We start from the raw sequence: 17,747 nt of genomic DNA, 5'->3' as shown, positions 1-17,747 counted from the left end.
CTGTTCAGTTTCTATTCCAGCTTACAAAATAAAGAGCAGCTTTGGAGAAATCGCTGTGTCGTCTGCCATGTCTACTCACTATTCAACAATTTCAAATTCATATAGTTCTGAGACTGTAGTGTCAAAATTGTTCTTATTTTTACTTGAACACCCCACCCTTCCTCAAGGAAGTCAAGGTGGTATACATGGTGTGTTTTCCCTATCCTAATTATCCTCGCAATAACCCTTTGAGGTAAGCTAGGCTGCCTCCAATACTGGAAGGAGTATGAGGCTATGGTGGCTTTGAATGATGCCCCCACACCCTGGGGTGGGGAATGAGAGCTGGGGATTTCACCCAGAGGGAGCCCCAACCCCACTATTCAAAATGGTATCACAGAACTTTAAATGTGTAGCATGGATACGGCCAAAGTTTAACAATACAAAAGTAGGACAAGCAGAAACAGAAGTTACCTCAGACCCAGATAAACGACACCACAAACCAACTTACGATGCCGAATTGCCCTTGAAAAGGAAATATAGCCCCATATTTAACTAATATTAAACTGAAATGTTAAAAAAAGCAACGAATCTGAAAAAAGTGATCTAAAACAAAAAATGGATAAAAGCATAAGAGGAACTTAAGATTCTCAGTCTCCCTGGCAAGATGCAGGGACAAATTTACCACACATAGAATAGGTTTCACAGTTGTATAGTTGCACTGGGACTACCATCATATATTTTTAGGCACCAGGCAAAAAGGTTTCTTCTATAACCAGGCCTTTGGCCTTTAACTCTCTCTGCCCCCTGCCTGCCGCCCAACACACATACACACAGAGAGAGGTTCAGAGCAGAAGACATTACCCCCTCTCCCTTTTTCTTCCATTGCCCTGTCTGCATTTCCAAGGAAAATGCTGAAGGAAGAGGCGACATGTTTCTGGGTCCACAAGCGGGCACCAAGAAGGAGGAGGAATTTTTATAAAAGGGGCTTTATTCTCCCAAGTGAGGCTCGCCTGGTGCCTTCATTATACTACCTATAGGTACCAAGCAAAAACGTTCGTTGTCAACTGAGGCCTTGGGCTGAGGTAACATCTTCTATTCTTTTAAATGTGTTTGTGGGAGAGGGGGGCGGTTTTTGTTTGTTTATGTTTTTCTTCTGTATTTTGCGTTTCTGTCTTGTATTTTTATGCCCTGAGATTTTCAGATGAGGGGGAAATCAATCAATTAAATTTCAGAGGAGCCTCTGAGATCCTTCACGTGAAATGAAAACGACAGCCCCAAGGAACTGTGCAGGTCCCTCAACTTCCCATTATTGCTCCACCCCCGCTGAAAAAAAGTTATCAAATGCAGATAAATATGAGATAATTAAAATAAAACACATAATATTTGTTATGTACTGAAGTTCTCACCCTGGGCCAGCAGGGGGATACTGTAGATAGTTTTCACTCAGGTCCACATATGCAAATAAGGGATTGAAAGTGACGTTCAGTGATTGGATAGTTACAGAAAACGGTTACTGTGGAGCTTTATATAAGCAGGCTGGTTGAACCCTTCAGTTCAGTTCTGTTCCAGCTTACAAATAAAGAGCTGCTTTGGAGAAATCGCTGCGTCGTCTGCTATGTCTACCCACTATTCAACACTGTTCATAGCTGAAGCAGAGAGACTCTCACATCTTACAGAGAGCACAAAAGAGAAACTGGCTACTAAGTCACATGTCAGGGTGACTCAACAGTTTGCAGTTAGGCCTGAATAACTTTAGTAGGCCCAAATGACTGTGCAGTCCCAGCACTTCCCAGCCTGCTTTGCTGCTTCTGCTCTCCAGTGGCGTAGCGTGGGTTGTCAGCACCCGGGGCAAGGCAAGTAATTTGCGCCCCTAACCCGTGGATTTGCGCCCCCTAACCCGTGGATTTGCACCCCCTAACCCCCAGATGTTGCGGCCGGCCCCCCTGCACCCCCCACGCTACGCCACTGCTGCTCTCATGTGTCTTTGTCACATGACATGTACCTCCACACACACTGCCCACACTTGTATCTGGAGGAGGTCACTTTGATGCAGCTAACCCAGCTGTTTTATTTATTAAACAATATTCGCAAACCACTAAATCAACAAGACCGGAAAAAACTGTAATATTCATCATGATAAAATAAAAATTGAAAATCAAGTAGACATACTAAAATGTATCGATATAGATTAAGTCAACAGTTTTAGGGGGGAAAATACACCCAATAAAATTACATGTATTTTTACATTACTTGTAGATTTTAACAACTCCCACTGATAATAAGATGGTTGATTATTTTACGTTTTGAAACACCGTGGAGATGATATCAGGTGGGATTTCTAAGTGTTTACATTGTTCCATGCTAAATAAAAACATCATAAAAAGGATATTGTGGCAAATTGCTGTCACCTGGAAGACCTTAACATCCAACCTGCTTCCTTGTAAGTTATTATTGTTATTGCATTTTTACAGTCACATTATGCATTTTGTGTTTTTATGTTGTAAACTGGCTTGTGATATTCACTTGAAGGGCAGTACGTAAATTTACTAAATAACAAAAAATAAAAAATAATTTTATGAACAAGCATTTTCCCCCAGTATTTTTGTATAAAACATCAGCTGACGAGCACTGTTGCAATCTGAACGCTTTTAAAGTTTATTTTCAGATGCTGCATCAATGGGAAGAGAAAATCAAACAGTGGTGACAGAATTTATCCTTGCTGGATTTTCCAGTTTCCCAGACCTGCAGATTCCGTTGTTTCTTGTGTTCTCTCTAATTTACCTGGTTACTTTGATGGCAAATATAATCATCATCACTGCGATATGGCTTGACCACAGCCTCCACATCCCCATGTACTTCTTCCTCTCCATCCTCTCCTTCTCAGAAATCTGCTATTCACTGGTCATTATCCCCAATATGCTTGCAAATCTCCTAAGAGACAAGAAGACCATTTCCTTCATTGGCTGTGCTACTCAGATGTGCATTTTCCTGGGCTTTGGGTGCACAAATTGTATGCTTCTAGCAGTAATGGGGTATGACCGATATGTCTCCATATGCAAACCTTTACATTATCAGATTTTGATGAATCAAAGACTCTGCACCAAGCTGGTGGCTTGTTCAGCAACAACTGGATTTCTTTTTTCCACCTCAGAGACTATAATCATATTTACTTTGCCTTTCTGTGGACCAAATAAACTTAAGCACTTCTTTTGCGATTTAGCACCTTTGCTTGAATTAGCCTGTGGCCGAAACTACATAGGAGAAATTGTCATTTTCATTATTTGTGTTTTGGTTGTATTTTGCTCATTCCTGTTCATCCTTCTCTCATACTTTTTAATTGTTAACACTGTCTTGAAAATCCCCACAACGGCTGGGAAGCGGAAAGCCTTTTCTACTTGTGCCTCCCATCTTATCGTGGTCGTAGTGCACTTTGGTTGTGCTTCCATTATCTATTTAAGGCCCAAATCCAGATACACACTAGATGAGGACACTTTTATTTCTGTCTCTTACACAATGGTGACTCCCTTGTTGAACCCTTTAGTGTACAGCCTGAGAAACAAAGATGTTCAAATAGCACTTAAGAAATCGCTTGGCAAAAGCTCCTGCACCCAAAGAATCTGAAAATCCAGAGGGAAATAGTTGTCACCTTGGAATCATGAAACACAACAAATTTTGTATAACTCTCTGGACAAAGAATATCTCTGATAGTTCTGCGGCTGTTCCTTATCTTTCTACTCATCTGGATATAGAATATTCATTTGGAAAATGGTGGGCTTGATTTAGTAGTTACAACTTTGATTTTCTGTTTAGTAAAATGCTGGAAAAGCCCCTGCTGCACCCAACAAATCTGAGAATCTAGAAGGAAATAAAAGTTTTCACCTTGAAGAGGAATCATCAAACACAACAAATTTTGTATAACATTCTGGAGAAAGCAGATCTCTGATAGTGCTGCAGCATTATCTTTCCACTCATCTAGATATGGAATATTCGTTTGGAAAATGGTGGGCTTGATTTAGTAGTTATAACTTTGATTATCTGTTTAGTAAAATGCTGGAAAGGCGCGGGTGGCACTGTGGTCCTTTTGAGTGAATCTGAGCAACGGGGTGAGCTCTCCTTGCTTAGTCCCAGCTCCTGCCAAACTAGCAGTTCGAAAACATGTCAAAGTGCAAGTAGATTAATAGGTACCGCTCCGGTGGGAAGGTAAACGGTGTTTCTGTGTGCTGCTATGGTTCGCCAGAAGCGGCTTAGTCATGCTGGCCACATGACCCAGAAGCTGTACGCTGGCTCCCTCGGCAAATAAAGCGAGATGAGCGCCGCAACCCCAGAGTTGTCCGCGACTGGACCTAATGGTCAGGGGTCCCTTTACCTTTACCTTTTAAAATGCTGGGAAATATATTGGTTTGAAAGGGGATTGTCTCATAAAGGAAGCTCTAGAACAAAAGACATGTTTCAAAAGATTACTCTTGTTTCTTCCCAAATCTTAACCCCAATTTCATGACTAAACATTCATGCAGAGTCACTAAGTGCTGAAACTTAACCAAGGCATCAAGATTGTTCTTTGTGTTGAAAAATCTTCTTGATATCAGTGAGATAAGTGCAACGTTTAGAATACATCTGAAGGCAGTCCTGTTTCAGGAAGTTTTTTAAATGTTTAATGTTTTTGAAATATACTCAGAGTCGCAAAGTGATTTCATGCTCTTTATTCAGCTCATAGTGGTGAGGAGGAATGAATGAATGTCCCCTCAAAGTATCTGCTTTATATACATTATTTACACAATGGGCTGCACATGATTGGCTAATTCCGGAATTCTACTGTAAGCCAATCAGGTTGTGGATTCACTTCTATCTGGAGCATGATTGGGTGGTTCCTGCTAACCAATCATACTGCTGCATTGTTCTAGGACCAATCAGACTGCTGCATTCTGAATCCTATTGTTCTAGGACCAATCAGACTGCTGCCTTTTGGAGCCTATTGTTCTAGGACCAATCAGACTGCTGCAGTTTGGATCCTATTCAACTCAGTATATAACAGTTTTATTGTGTTTTATATAATGTTTTAATGTTTTATTGTATGCTGGAAGCTGCCCAGAGTGGCTGGGGCAACCCAGCCAGATAGGCAGGGTACAAATAATAAAATTAGCATCATTCATCATCATTATCATGTACTGTATATTTGGGCAGGGGGCAGTTGGGTATGCTGGAAAAACTCAACATTTCTGCTTATCTCTGTGGAGGTGGCTTCTTCTGCTCTTGCTTCTCCCCAGTAAAGACTACTTTTAAACAGGGAATCATGTGAAAATATGTCTGTTGTTTTTCAGAAATTTGAATTGATGTGGAATGGACCTAATTTCTGCTCTTTGGCTTTCTCAAATAACAATTAATATGGCATACGCTCCTTTTCCTTAATTCTCCCATCTCATTAGGTTGAATTCAATGAGGAGACCTTCGGAGCAAACAAATACAGTGGTACCTCAGGTTACATTCGCTTTAGGTTACAGACGCTTCAGGTTACAGACTCCACTAACCCAGAAATAGTACCTCGGGTTAAGAACTTTGCTTAAGGATAAGAACAGAAATCTCGTGGCTGTGGTGCAGCAGCAGTGGGAGGCCCCATTAACTAAAGTGGTACCTCAGGTTAAGAACAATTCCAGGTTAAGAACGGACCTCCAGAATGAATTAAGTTCTTAACCTGAGGTACCACTGCACAGAATTAGTTTGCCTGTTCTGACAATTGCTTTTTGAAATTTGTTGGCTGACACATATACAGCACACGCAAAACGGAGCTTTGCCATTTTTACAGCATAAATTTATCTTAGCATTAATATTTATATAATTTAAACCTGCAGAGCAACATATGAGGAAAAAAGCTTATAATTTTTATTTGCCCATTAGATTATTAGATATAGGGCCCTTCCAGATGGGGTTTTTGCAAATATCCCCTTCTGCATTTATGTGCTTATGGCTTTGCAGCGAAGAAGTGGTGGTGCTTGAAAAATGAATGGAAAAGTATTTCTCAGTATTCCACTCAGGACCTTGACCTTGAAGGGCAAAATATTTAGGGGAAAATATTCAGTTCTGTTTGGGGGTGAGGTGCTCCTGAACCAGCACCAAACAGAGTCAGTTTCTGGATCCAGCATCCGTGTCAACATGCTGCTGTCTGTATTTATGCACTTTTATATTCATGCTGTTCTCCTTGGAGCATATACACCTGACATGCCTGTTTAAATTCTAGTTGCGTGACTGCAATTTTTTTTTTAAAAAATCCATCGGTTCTGCTCACTGCCTCGGAAAATTATGCCAGAGTAATGATTCACCAGCTTAATTGTTGTCACGGTTGTAGCAGAGGGTAAAATACCTGCCAGACTTTTTCAGATGCAATACAGCCCCAGAGCAGAAGGATTATTAAGCGCAAAAACCGATTGTGTTATGACCGACTGAAATTTGAATTATGGATTATTCGGAAATGTTTACCATTTCTCCCCTACTGCTATATACAAATCTGCATGCTCAGCTCATGTATTTATATGCGGAACATGCAGGAATGTAATCGTGGTTATTATACAAGGGGGAAACAGGCCGTTAAGAGACTGTTTAATGTAACCGCTTGAGGGAGAATTGAGAGAAGAAAGCCAAAGAGCACTAAAGTAAAAAGCGTGGAAAGCACGTGGGTCTAAACAGGGAAGTAGCAATCATTTGCTACAGATTAATGTTTATACCTTTGGTGCTTTATTGAAACTTTGGAGCAAGGGAGGCCATGGGGGATTAGTGGAACGCATGGGTGGAATACTGGGAAATTCTTTTTCCGGCGTTTTTCAAGTATCCCCTCTTGTTCATTGAAAAGCGACAAGGACATAGATGCAGAAGGCAGAGGAACAGACCTCTCAACCTAGGTAAAGCAGAAGGTCAATTGCTTTATCCTGAACTAGGTTCTGGGGGTTGGGGTGGTGAAGGCAAGGGGACAGGAGCACTTTTCACAGGGCACCAGGACAAGACACTCCTCAGCTTTCTTTGACTTTCTGAGGTATAAGCTACTGAGATTACGCATGTACAATTTGCCCATATTTCTGTGTGTGTCCTTATAGAAGACCGATCAGAGCTAAAAGATAGGAAGTGTGAATTTCTAAGAAAGGCTACGTGATGGGGGCAAAAGTATAAAGAATAAAAGCTGTGAGATGTGGCGCCCCCAGGCAATTTCAATGTCTCTTATGCCGGCTTGAAGATGGCGCATGATGAATGTGAGGTTGCAAGGAGGTCCCTGCTTTGGACGACAGAAGACTGAGCAACAGAAGATTCACTGATGGGGAAGACGAGCCGAGTTGTGGCCATCTCTGCTCTGACATGTCTGTCTCAGGTAAGGCACCTTGGATTTCGGTTTGGCCAGAAAGGAAAGCCAGCAGGGAATTAGAATTCAAATAGGGTTCTGTATTGTAAAATGTAGAAAGCATCTCTAAGTCATGCAGTAGAGAGAGAGAGAGAGAGAAGAATGAAATATCTGGCTGGGGTGTAGAACAAAAAATTATATTATATCCCTTGAGGAAGACGGCAAAGATAGCTCAGCTGGTTAGAATGTGGTGCTGATAACACCAGGGTTGCAGGTTTGATCCCTGTATGGCCCGGCTGCATATTCAGGTTGGATTAGATGACCCTTCCGATTCTATGATTTAAAAATGAAATGGATGAAGAGGAAAGAAATAAAAGTCACTTTGACTTTTCATCTCTTAAAGGTTCCTCAGGTGACACTGCAGGAGAGCTGTTCAGGCACTGACCAGTGAGTATGCTCATGGAATTAACTGCTTCTTGCAGTTGACTGAAATTTTGAGTGAAAATTTGCCTCAGTTTTCAGTTTTCAGATGGGAGACACACTCTCTTTGGCAACGGTCTCAATCATGGGTAGGCAAACTAAGGTCCGGTGGCCGGATCCGGCCCAATCAGCTTCTAAATCCAACCAGCGGAATCAGAGTGTTTTTACATGAGTAGAATGTTTCCTTTTATTTAAAATGCAGCTCTGGGTTATTTGTGGGGCATAGGAATTTGTTTATTACCCCCCTCCATATAGTCTGGCCCCCCACAAGGTCTGAGGGACAGTGGACCGGCCCCCTGCTGGAAAAGTTTGCTGACCCCTGTAAGGAAAGCTTGGGTCCTCGAGAAAGTGTATTTAGTGGTGATACAAACACCATCATTTCCGAACTGGTTTTGTTGTGCAGGGAGCTGCAACAGCCATTTTAAAGAGTCTGACCAGAAGTTACAGACTCCCAAGAAATTTCGGGGAACTTGACATCCAACTTCCAACATCCAAAATAAGAGGGGGACTTGGGGGCCATCTATCTGAATCCCCTTCAGTAACAAGGCCACAGCTGTCAACTTTTCCCTTTTCTTGCGAGGAATCCTATTCGGAATAAAGGAATTTCCCTTTTAAAAAAGGGAAATGTTGACAGCTATGAACAAGGCAAGGAAAGGGATATTGTATTGGGTCACTTTGAACTTCTTGTTGTGGGTTTCCCTATGTTCTTGTGTCAATTTCTCCTAAAGGCCCAGTTGCCACAGCTTAGTTTAACAATTTTTCATGGCAATGTGTACAGATGTTCCCCAATTTTTGGAAAATTTGGAAAATTTGAGTCACTCTGCCACTAAGAGTTTTGTCATTGTGGATTTGTAATGTATGGGAATTGTCATTCTTCCCCAGAAAATGGAGATGTAGGCCAATGCTGGCTCTGGGGTGATCTTGGGCTTGTTTACTTGCCCAGTTTGCAAATATTTTAAGCCAGAACCCCTGCACTGTCTCACAATCTCACCATAGGTCTGGGATTATCGGGGGGTGGGGGTGGGAGGTCATACCCTCTCCAGCAAAGCAAGCTTTCCAGTCTTAAGGTGAGCCCTAGACCACATGCTTCAAACGTGAATCCATGTTTGATGCACAGAGTCACAACTTTTGAAGGCCACTAGACTTTTTTGCCTCTTGGGGCCAGGTTTAGAGAGATCCTTAAATAATGTCAGTGAGTGCTGTGGAAATTGTGTGTGCAGAAGAGGAGATCTGAGCTACTTGGAACCAGCTGAACGTAGTCTTGAAAGGAACAGTCTCACTTTAAAAGCTTATATTGCCCGCCTTCTTTCAAATAAGCATCTCATTGTCAGCCCTCTGTTATCACCCAGTAAATTTCCTGTGTTTATCTGCACTTGGGATGTTCAAAGAAAAGAAGTATTAGAGATGGAACAGTCCTGTCTCCTCTGATCACTTTAAATGCACAGTTGCTACTTAACAAATCTTGAGTAACCAAGCAAAGGGAAATAGGGGCATTCATGGATGTGCAAACCTGGCTTTTATTTCTATGATATTAACATTTTCTTGAATCACCAGTTCTCCCCAAAGCTGCTCAAGCCAAAACTGGGTCCATCTCTGGTACATCTGGTAAGTTTCTTTTTGGAAAAAAGATGTTGTAACTGTGACAGTTGTGTGATGTTTGTGATGATGAATGATGTCACCAGCTGCAAGCTGTCCTGGAATGTGCATTGTGACAGCCTGGGGTTTCTGTGCAGTGCTGAGTTCTGTTTCCATTGAAGCCTAATTTTCACTGAAGACCCAAAGCTGTGCTAGGGCTGTGCCACATCAATCTGCAGGTTGGGGCTTGTATCCAACTGATTTCTGCTCAGAGTAGAGCCATTGAAATTAATGGGCCTAAATGACCATTAATTTCAAAAAGATCCACTTTGAATAGGGCTAGAACACCTCTGTTTAAAATATTAACATACCCCAGCATAGAAAACTACCATTACAGAGAGATGACTAGCCATAATATTATCATTGTACTAGTTTTCTACATAGATGGATTGTTAATGCAGAGGACGTGTGATTCCTGTTAAGCCTGCAGATTAAAATGCTATGGTGCACATTCAGGTCTACTACCTCAGCCAGCAGCCCTAATATTATATCCCCCTGGATTCAGGGACTAGATGAGGAGGAAGTGTCCCCTTGCATCCAGTGTCCTTCCAAAATGATACGGTCGTACCTTGGTTCTTGAATTTAATCCGTCCCGGGAGTCCGTTTGACCCCCAAAATGGCTCAAAAACCAAGGTGCAGATTCTGATTGGCTGCAGGAGCTTCCTGCAGCCAATCAGAAGCTGCAGAAGCATCATCAGATGTTCGGCTTCCAAAAAACGTTCTCACTTCTGGGTTTGTGACATTCGGAAGTTGAGTTGTTCGACAACTAAGGAATTTGACTACCAAAATACCACTGTACTGGTAAATTAGAAATTCTTCATTGTTTGATGTCCTGCTTCTAAATTTTGCAAGACCAACATGCACATGTGGTTTACAGTAGGTTCCAACAGTAGTTCATATATTTTTTCTTCTCAGTTACCAGATCTGCACGTGTGCATTGATAAAACACCACACAGAAACAAAGTTCAAGAGTGCCTTCGGGTAGTGTTTTGTCATTCTAGATGTGGGGCAGGGGGAGTGGGGCAGGGAAGGCAAATACAGTCGTACCTTGCATCTCAAATGCCCTGGCTCCCAAACAAATCGGCTCCCAAATGATCAAAACCCAGAAGTGAGTGTTCCCGTTTTCAAACGTTCTTTAGAAAGCCGAACGTTTGATGGGGCTTCTGTGGCTTCTGTTGCCTGCAGGGGCTTCCTGCAGCCAATCAGAAGTTGTGCTTTGGTTTCCAAATGGTTTGGAAGTTGAGCGGACTTCCGGAACGGATTCCGTTTGACTTCCAAGGTACGACTGTAGACTGAAGGAACAAATTGAATTGCTCTGCTTCTGGAACAAACTGCAGACATAGGAACCAACTCCTATGTACTCCAAAATATTTGAGGGGGCCAAGCCCCTCAAAAGTTGATGGGCATTGCCATTCAAATGGTGTGTGAGCACCATCGCAGCGAGAGAGATGCCAAAATGCCCTTGCTCTGGGCATGGGGCCAAGCGTCGCTATTGGCTTGTTGTTCCCGCGCCCAGGGGAACGCCCTCTAATTCTTTCTGCCATTGGCCAATTTGGCGGCAGGAGGACGATAAGCCAATTCACAGAGGAGGCCCGGAGGGCCGCCGACATATCTTCCAGCCCAAGAAGGGGCAAACGGACTTATTTTGGTACAAAAGGATGGCGTGCTGGGAAATCTGCTCATCACTTGATTCATGATGTTTGGGTTCCAATACATGGGCTTAAGCGGGGCGGCGGAGACAGGAGGCAGCTTCCCCCCCTAAATCAAGTAAATCAATGAAAATACTTAACTAACTGAGGCTCTGCCCCCCCTAACATGAAGCCTGCCCCCCTAACATAAAGCCTGGCTATGCTAAGGTTACCAGATTTTTTCCAAGGAATCCAGGGACACTTTTTATTAAAAAAAAGGGGGGGATATATTTTTTAAAAGTTATTTAAAAAAATTAAGAAGTAATATCTTCTCTTCTGTGGTCTCCTCTGTCACGTGGCCTTCCACTGGGCCCCGGCCTGCTGTCTGGGAGCGCTAGCCGCCATGGAGTAGGCTCGGGTCAGTCCTGGGCTCAGCCACGTGTCCTTGCCCTCCCGTTGCTCTCCTACCTCTTCTCCTGAGTGGTGGCAGCGGTGCAGTAAGGTCGGGGCTCCCCTCTTTTTTCTCCTTCCTCTTTCTCTCTTCCTTCTCCTCTCCTCTCCTCCTTCTCCCTGTGTCGGCTCCAGGGTTTTCCTGGCCCCGGAGTGCTGCTGGGCAGTAGGGCCTGCCTCTTGTGCCTGGCTCAATTTGGGTCGCGCACGTGTGTGTGTGTGTGTGTGTGTGTGTGTCAGCGGTTCCCCCAATTGATGCACTGGGCGTCCCCGGTTCCCCCTTGGTAGTGGTGGCGCCAGAGGCAGTCTCAGCAGCCTGGAGCCAGTCTGGTAGCGCAGTTGGCTCTGGCTGGCTTCCGGAGCTGCTCGCTGCCTTGGCGCCCGCCATTTTGCACCGCTAGAAGTCCCCATATGATGTACCTTGTGCTGTTGAACCAATCACGCAACATTCATCCCCTACGAATAAATCTACAACACTTAAAATATAAATCCGGGGACATTAAATGAAATCTGGGGACATTCTTGGGAAAGATTTTGTCCGGGGACAGATTTGTAAATCCGGGGACTGTCCCTGGGAAATGGGGATGTCTGGTAACCATAGGCTATGCCCATGTTCTTACTTAGTATGAACAATAAATGGCAGTGGTTCTGACTCTCCCCTTCTTTCCCCCCAACTTCTGGGCTTGTGGTTGTGATGGTTGGGCTCCTCCTCCTTTGCGGCCTCGTCTCTGTCTGTGTGAGGTACTGCTGCCTTCACTGCCACCCAGCCGGGGAAGAAGACAACTCCCAGCCCTATGAAGTCACAGTCATCGCATTTGATCATGACAGCACTCTTCAAAGCACCATCACTTGTGAGTTGAGCAACCATACTAGTCCCATGCTAGCTGCTTAAAATCTATAGAAAGGTTCCTACTAGAGAAGAATGGCAGATTGAGTTAACGGACTACAGTGTTACCTCAGGTTACAGATGCTTCAGGTTACAGACGCTTCAGGTTATAGAATCCGCTAACCCAGAAATAGTAACTCGGATTAAGAACTTTGCTTCAGAATGAGAATGTGGTGGTAGCGGGAGGCCCCATTGGCTAAAGTGATACCTCAGGTTGAATACAGTTTCAGATTAAGAATGGACCTCCAGAACAAATTAAGTTCTTAACCCGAGATACCACTGTATGCTGAAATGGCTAAAATGACCAGAAAAGTCAGAAATCAGGAAGACCAAAATTTTAATAAAGAATGGGGAAAATTTATAGCTTATGTTAAAGACCATTGTAAACAGTTAAAATCGTTAGTAGGATTGGAATATCACTTGTTGTTTAAGGTTGATTCTGGACATAATGGAAGAGGTAAAAGGTTTGGAGTACAGTGGTACCTCGGGTTAAGTACTTAATTCGTTCCGGAGGTCCGTTCTTAACCTGAAACTGTTCTTAACCTGAAGCACCACTTTAGCTGTCCCATCGGAGCACGGTTTCTGTTCTCATCCTGAAGCAAAGTTCTTAACCCGAGGTAATATTTCTGGGTTAGCGGAATTTGTAACCTGAAGCATATGTAACCTGAAGCATATGTAAACCGAGGCACCACTGTATTATAAAAGATCCGGGAGGAAATGATTAATAATAGGACCTACATAGGGGAGGATGGAAGTCCAGGAGATTCCTTGGAATTTTGTTTTAACGATTTATGTGTGATATATCTCTGTAAAACTTTAAGTTGAAAAATCAAATAAAAATTTAAAATAAACTTTTAAAAAAAATCAATAGAAAGGACTCTACTCCAATCTCCATCTGCCTTTGAGGCAAAACCAGTAATGGTGCAGAGCGGTCTCAGACATTTCATCCAAGGAAGAAGCAGATCGTTTTGCATTTCCGTTATCCCAGTCTTGCTTCCTTCCCATGAAGAGATGCTACAGTTTTTTAATGTATTCAGCGGTGGAGCGTATGGAAAGGCTGCCCGGGGCGGGTGTGCAGAGAGGTCCCCCAAGGAGGGGTGGAGAATGCAGGGAGCTTGCAAAGCGGTGCAGAGGGTACACTCGGGTGCCACAGTCCAGGAGAGTGGGTGGCAGCATTGGCGCCCACCCTCCTCTTTCCGCCGAAACTGCTGGGCCAGGCACAAAGAAACTGCAGCCGCAGCCTCTCTCTGCCCCTAGGTAGGTATCAATATCCAGAGCTGTAGAAGCAGCTACAGTGGCATAGCGTGGATTGCTGGCACACAGGGTGGGGCACGTTTTGTGCCCTCCTGGTGGACTGGGCAGCTGCAATGGGGAGGAGAACGCCAGGGGAGCATGTGTGGAGCCCAATGAAGGGTGAACGGAGCCCGCCTCCAGCAGGCTCCTCACCAACTGCCTCGACCTAAGGTAAAGGTAAAGGGACCCCTGACCATTAGGTCCAGTCATGGCCAACTCTGGAGTTGCGGCCTCATCTTGCTTTATTGGCCGAGGGAGCCGGCGTACAGCTTCCGGGTCATGTGGCCAGCATGACTAAGGCACTTCTGGCGAACCAGAGCAGCGCACGGAAATGCCGTTTACCTTCCCGCCGGAGCGGTACCTATTTATCTACTTGCACTTTGACGTGCTTTCGAACTGCTAGGTTGGCAGGAGCAGGGACTGAGCAATGGGAGCTCACCCCAATGCGGGGATTTGAACCACCGACCTTCTGATCAGCAAGTCCTCGGCTCTGTGGTTTAACCCACAGCGCCACCCACGTCCCTACCTGCCCACTAAACCAAGCCACCTGCCGCCAACTGTCAGCTGCCAAAAATGCCTTTTTGTTAGGGATTTTAGGATAAGACCCGCCAAGGAAAAGAAAGAATTTATTGATGTATGCAACAACAGCGGCAAGAGTCTTGATTGCACAAGGATGGAAGAATGAGGAAACCCCGACAAAAGAACAGTGGCAAGAAAAATTGATGAACTACGCAGAACTGGCAAAATTGACACGCAAATTACGAGACAAGGACAACTGTGACTTTAAAGAAGAATGGGAACCTTTTGCAAATTATTTAAAAAGACAGCAAAATGAACCGGGCTCCTTGGCAGGTCTTGAGTAAATATACACAAATTTATTGAGGGTTAACATAGTAGACAGATAATATAAGGATGTATACCATTTTATAATATGCAGAAGTTAACATTGGTTGAGAAATCAGAGAGAGGAGCTGAGGGAAGTCATAGGGGGGAGGAATGGAGGGTTTGTTGGGGAGGTGGGGGGGAATAATGAAGATGATGTGTTTTGACAATTTGTTATGTTGAAATTGTCAATATTTTTTTTTTTAAAAAAAACCCTCAGCTGCCAGGACTCTGTGCCCGTTGCGGGGGCACCTGATTGCAACCCCTCAAAAATGAGTGCCCAGGGCCATGGCTCCCCTGCCCCCTCCCACTACGTCTCTTCTGTGTTATCATGGATAATAAATTCTATGTGCACTCTGTGTGCATTCTGCAGTGTGCATTCCTTTGGCGGAAGCCCCCTCGACCATCGATCAGTCACAGCATTGGGGTCATTCTTATCCTCGCTCATTCCTGATATTTAAGGTCCTGGAAGTAACCTGGAGAGTTGTGTGTTCTTCTCGTTTTCAGCCTTCCATTCGGTGTTTGGTCCAGCTGCTAGAAGAATGCTTGCAGTAGCTCATTCCCACAGCGTTCTCCCAGCCATACATTACCCTGCTGGGATGGAGACACCCCCCATTTACGAGGAGGCTGTGCACATGAGTAGATTCAGAGTGGCTAGAAGTGGGGAACCAGCCCCAGAGTCACAGCAGGAGGAGAAACAGTCGGTGGATGCCGAGAAAGGCCAACAAGCAGATCAACCATCAAGCCAAGGCTCCTGAACCAGATCATCATCAAGTACTGCCAAGACCACTTCAAATTATGTAGCTGTAGTGTTTTCTAATGTTACAATTCTCAAATTCCCCAGAGAGGCTTGGGAAACCCAGCCGGATGGGCAGGGTGTAAATATTATTATTATTATTATTATTATTATTATTATTATTATTATTATTTGCACAATGCATTAAATAAATTGCATACAACCTGTAGGAATGTGGAAATACATTGTATGCAAGAGCAGAGATTTTACACGTGTTTCCAAAGTTTGTATTTCTCTTGGACTCTTAAATCGATCACTAGTGCTGTAAAATATAACCTGGAAGCACAACACAAATGTTTGCAGTGAATTTCAATTCATGATCTATCTTTATTCACTGACCATCCATTCCTGCCTTGAGTTTTTGTGTGGTGTTTTCTTCTTAATGATGTACATAATAGGTTGCCTGCCTTTGAGTCCTTAATCCTATCACTAGTTATCATTACATGATTAGTGAGAATGGTGATTAATTGAAGGAGGCCATTAAAGTATTTGAGTGGGAGAAATACTGTTTTGTTTTGTTTTTTTAAAAAATGTGGTGTGCGATTAATTCTTTGGGTCTCTTTTTCCATGCCTGAGGACCTGGGTGAAGCATGATGGTTGAATTACAAACTATTAACACTGCAGGAAGTAAACAAACCTGGGGTCTTTCCATTCCTTGATTCAGCCATCAAATTCAGTGCAAGGTGGCCTGATGGCAGATTAGAAAAGGGAGCTGAATAGCCGCATACATCTGAGCCTGTGGTACTGGCAGCTTTTCTTTCTTGCAGCTTGTTGTTGTTGTTTAGTCGTTTAGTCGTGTCCGACTCTTCGTGACCCCATGGACCAGAGCACGCCAGGCACTCCTGTCTTCCACTGCCTCCTGCAGTTTGGTCAAACTCATGCTGGTAGCTTCGAGAACACTGTCCAACCATCTCGTCCTCTGTCGTCCCCTTCTCCTTGTGCCCTCCATCTTTCCCAACATCAGGGTCTTTCCCAGGGAATCTTCTCTTCTCATGAGGTGGCCAAAGTATTGGAGCCTCAGCTTCAGGATCTGTCCTTCCAGTGAGCACTCAGGGCTTATTTCCTTAAGAATGGAGAGGTTTGATCTTCTTGCAGTCCATGGGACTCTCAAGAGTCTCATCCAGCACCAGAATTCAAAAGCATCAATTCTTCGGTGATCAGCTTTCTTTGTGGTCCAGCTCTCACTTCCATACATCACTACTGGGAAAATCATAGCTTTAACTATACGGACCTTTGTTGTTCTTGCAGCTAGGTTACATTTATTCCAACAAAAGCTTGTTTTTTCTGGCATGTACCTCCCTCCCTTTCCTCTGTCACAAACATGTTTCATCTACAGATTTGCACTGGCATTGTAGTGAAGCCAGGACAGCACTCAAATGTTGATGCTGTACACCATTACTTCCTGGTGTCCTCTGCATTGATGGAGGGCAATGAGATTGGTCCCTGCAAATCCTATTAGCTAAGCAGCTACAATCAAATACTGGAAGGATCGGACAGCTCCCCGATTGCATTATGTTTGGGAGACCTTTTTCTTTTGCAGCAAAAGAAAAGGCCACCTTTAGCTGGAAGCACAAAGAACATAAAACATCCTGAGACCTGGGACTCCTATTTAGAGTACCACATGATCTATATGCCAAATGGGTTCTGCTGGAGTTTATCCTTTTTCCATCTGCCCTCTTCTCTCCCTTCCCCCCCCCCCACCTCCATATTGCTCTTGGGTCGAATCTACACACATATAAAAACCGTTCTGAAATTATTATTATTTTTTTAAAAAAAGCATTTTGAAAAATACATTGAATTTTCAATAAGGCTCACCATTGCCATGTAGTGTCACTTAAAACACACAACACAATTAAAACGTTTTATTTGCAGCTGAATAGCTGAGTCCTTGTTTATGAATATATTGATCTGACTTTGTATAGTACTAACCCATCCAAGAAAACAGACTTGCTTTGCTGGTACCTTTCCTACTGTTTGTTTGTTTGTTTGTTTCTTGTTTGTACTGCTATAAAATACTTTAAATCAATAAACTATTGTAGAAGCTATTAATAAATAACTTAAATATGATGCCAGCATCTGTGCCATTTGCTAATTTAATGAGTTTAAGCTAAATCAACTGGTTATGGAAGTATTTGTCCAATTTTTGAACTGGAAACAGATTTTATTCACTAGCACTAATTTCGTTTTGTGTGTGCTGTTATTATAATTCTTCAATCTACACTGCATGGCACTTATTAGTTGTGCCAAAACAAATTCTGGGAAATTCAGCTTGTGTTACCTGAGTGTTTGAAATGCCATTTAAATCAGTCAAAGCTGTTTAACTTCCTTTCTGGCTGGCGCATGCCTGGCAATCGTTCAGACATACCGTATTTTTTGCTCTATAAGACTCACTTTTTC

At 43.5% G+C, this 17,747-nt stretch overlaps 2 protein-coding genes across 4 annotated transcripts; both read left to right on the top strand.

Moving 5' to 3' along the window:
- The first annotated feature begins 167 nt into the window (after nt 1–167).
- LOC310834971 (olfactory receptor 10T2-like) lies at nt 168–4,106 on the top strand. Of its 3 annotated transcripts, XM_083719589.1 has the most exons (3): nt 168–232; nt 2,236–2,419; nt 2,645–4,106. In XM_083719589.1, the coding sequence occupies exons 2-3, from the start codon at nt 2,299–2,301 to the stop codon at nt 3,598–3,600; spliced, it is 1,077 nt and encodes a 358-aa protein (XP_083575715.1). In that variant the 5' UTR covers nt 168–232; nt 2,236–2,298; the 3' UTR covers nt 3,601–4,106. The 3 variants fall into 3 exon arrangements, with proteins under 3 accessions (XP_083575715.1, XP_083575716.1, XP_083575714.1); XM_083719590.1 differs by lacking the exon at nt 2,236–2,419 and having other exon boundaries at nt 170–1,061; nt 2,634–4,106; XM_083719588.1 differs by lacking the exon at nt 168–232 and having other exon boundaries at nt 1,974–2,419.
- A 2,163-nt stretch (nt 4,107–6,269) lies between these two features.
- On the top strand, nt 6,270–16,462 carry TMEM52B (transmembrane protein 52B). Its single transcript, XM_083720061.1, has 6 exons — nt 6,270–6,881; nt 7,199–7,330; nt 7,704–7,747; nt 9,335–9,385; nt 12,175–12,344; nt 15,062–16,462. The coding sequence occupies exons 2-6, from the start codon at nt 7,277–7,279 to the stop codon at nt 15,310–15,312; spliced, it is 570 nt and encodes a 189-aa protein (XP_083576187.1). The 5' UTR covers nt 6,270–6,881; nt 7,199–7,276; the 3' UTR covers nt 15,313–16,462.
- The last annotated feature ends 1,285 nt before the right edge of the window (nt 16,463–17,747 follow it).

Source organism: Podarcis gaigeae, assembly GCF_964106915.1.
Source record: "Podarcis gaigeae genome assembly, chromosome: 17".
Taxonomy (NCBI): domain Eukaryota; kingdom Metazoa; phylum Chordata; class Lepidosauria; order Squamata; family Lacertidae; genus Podarcis; species Podarcis gaigeae.
This window is presented reverse-complemented; position numbering and strand designations above follow the sequence as displayed.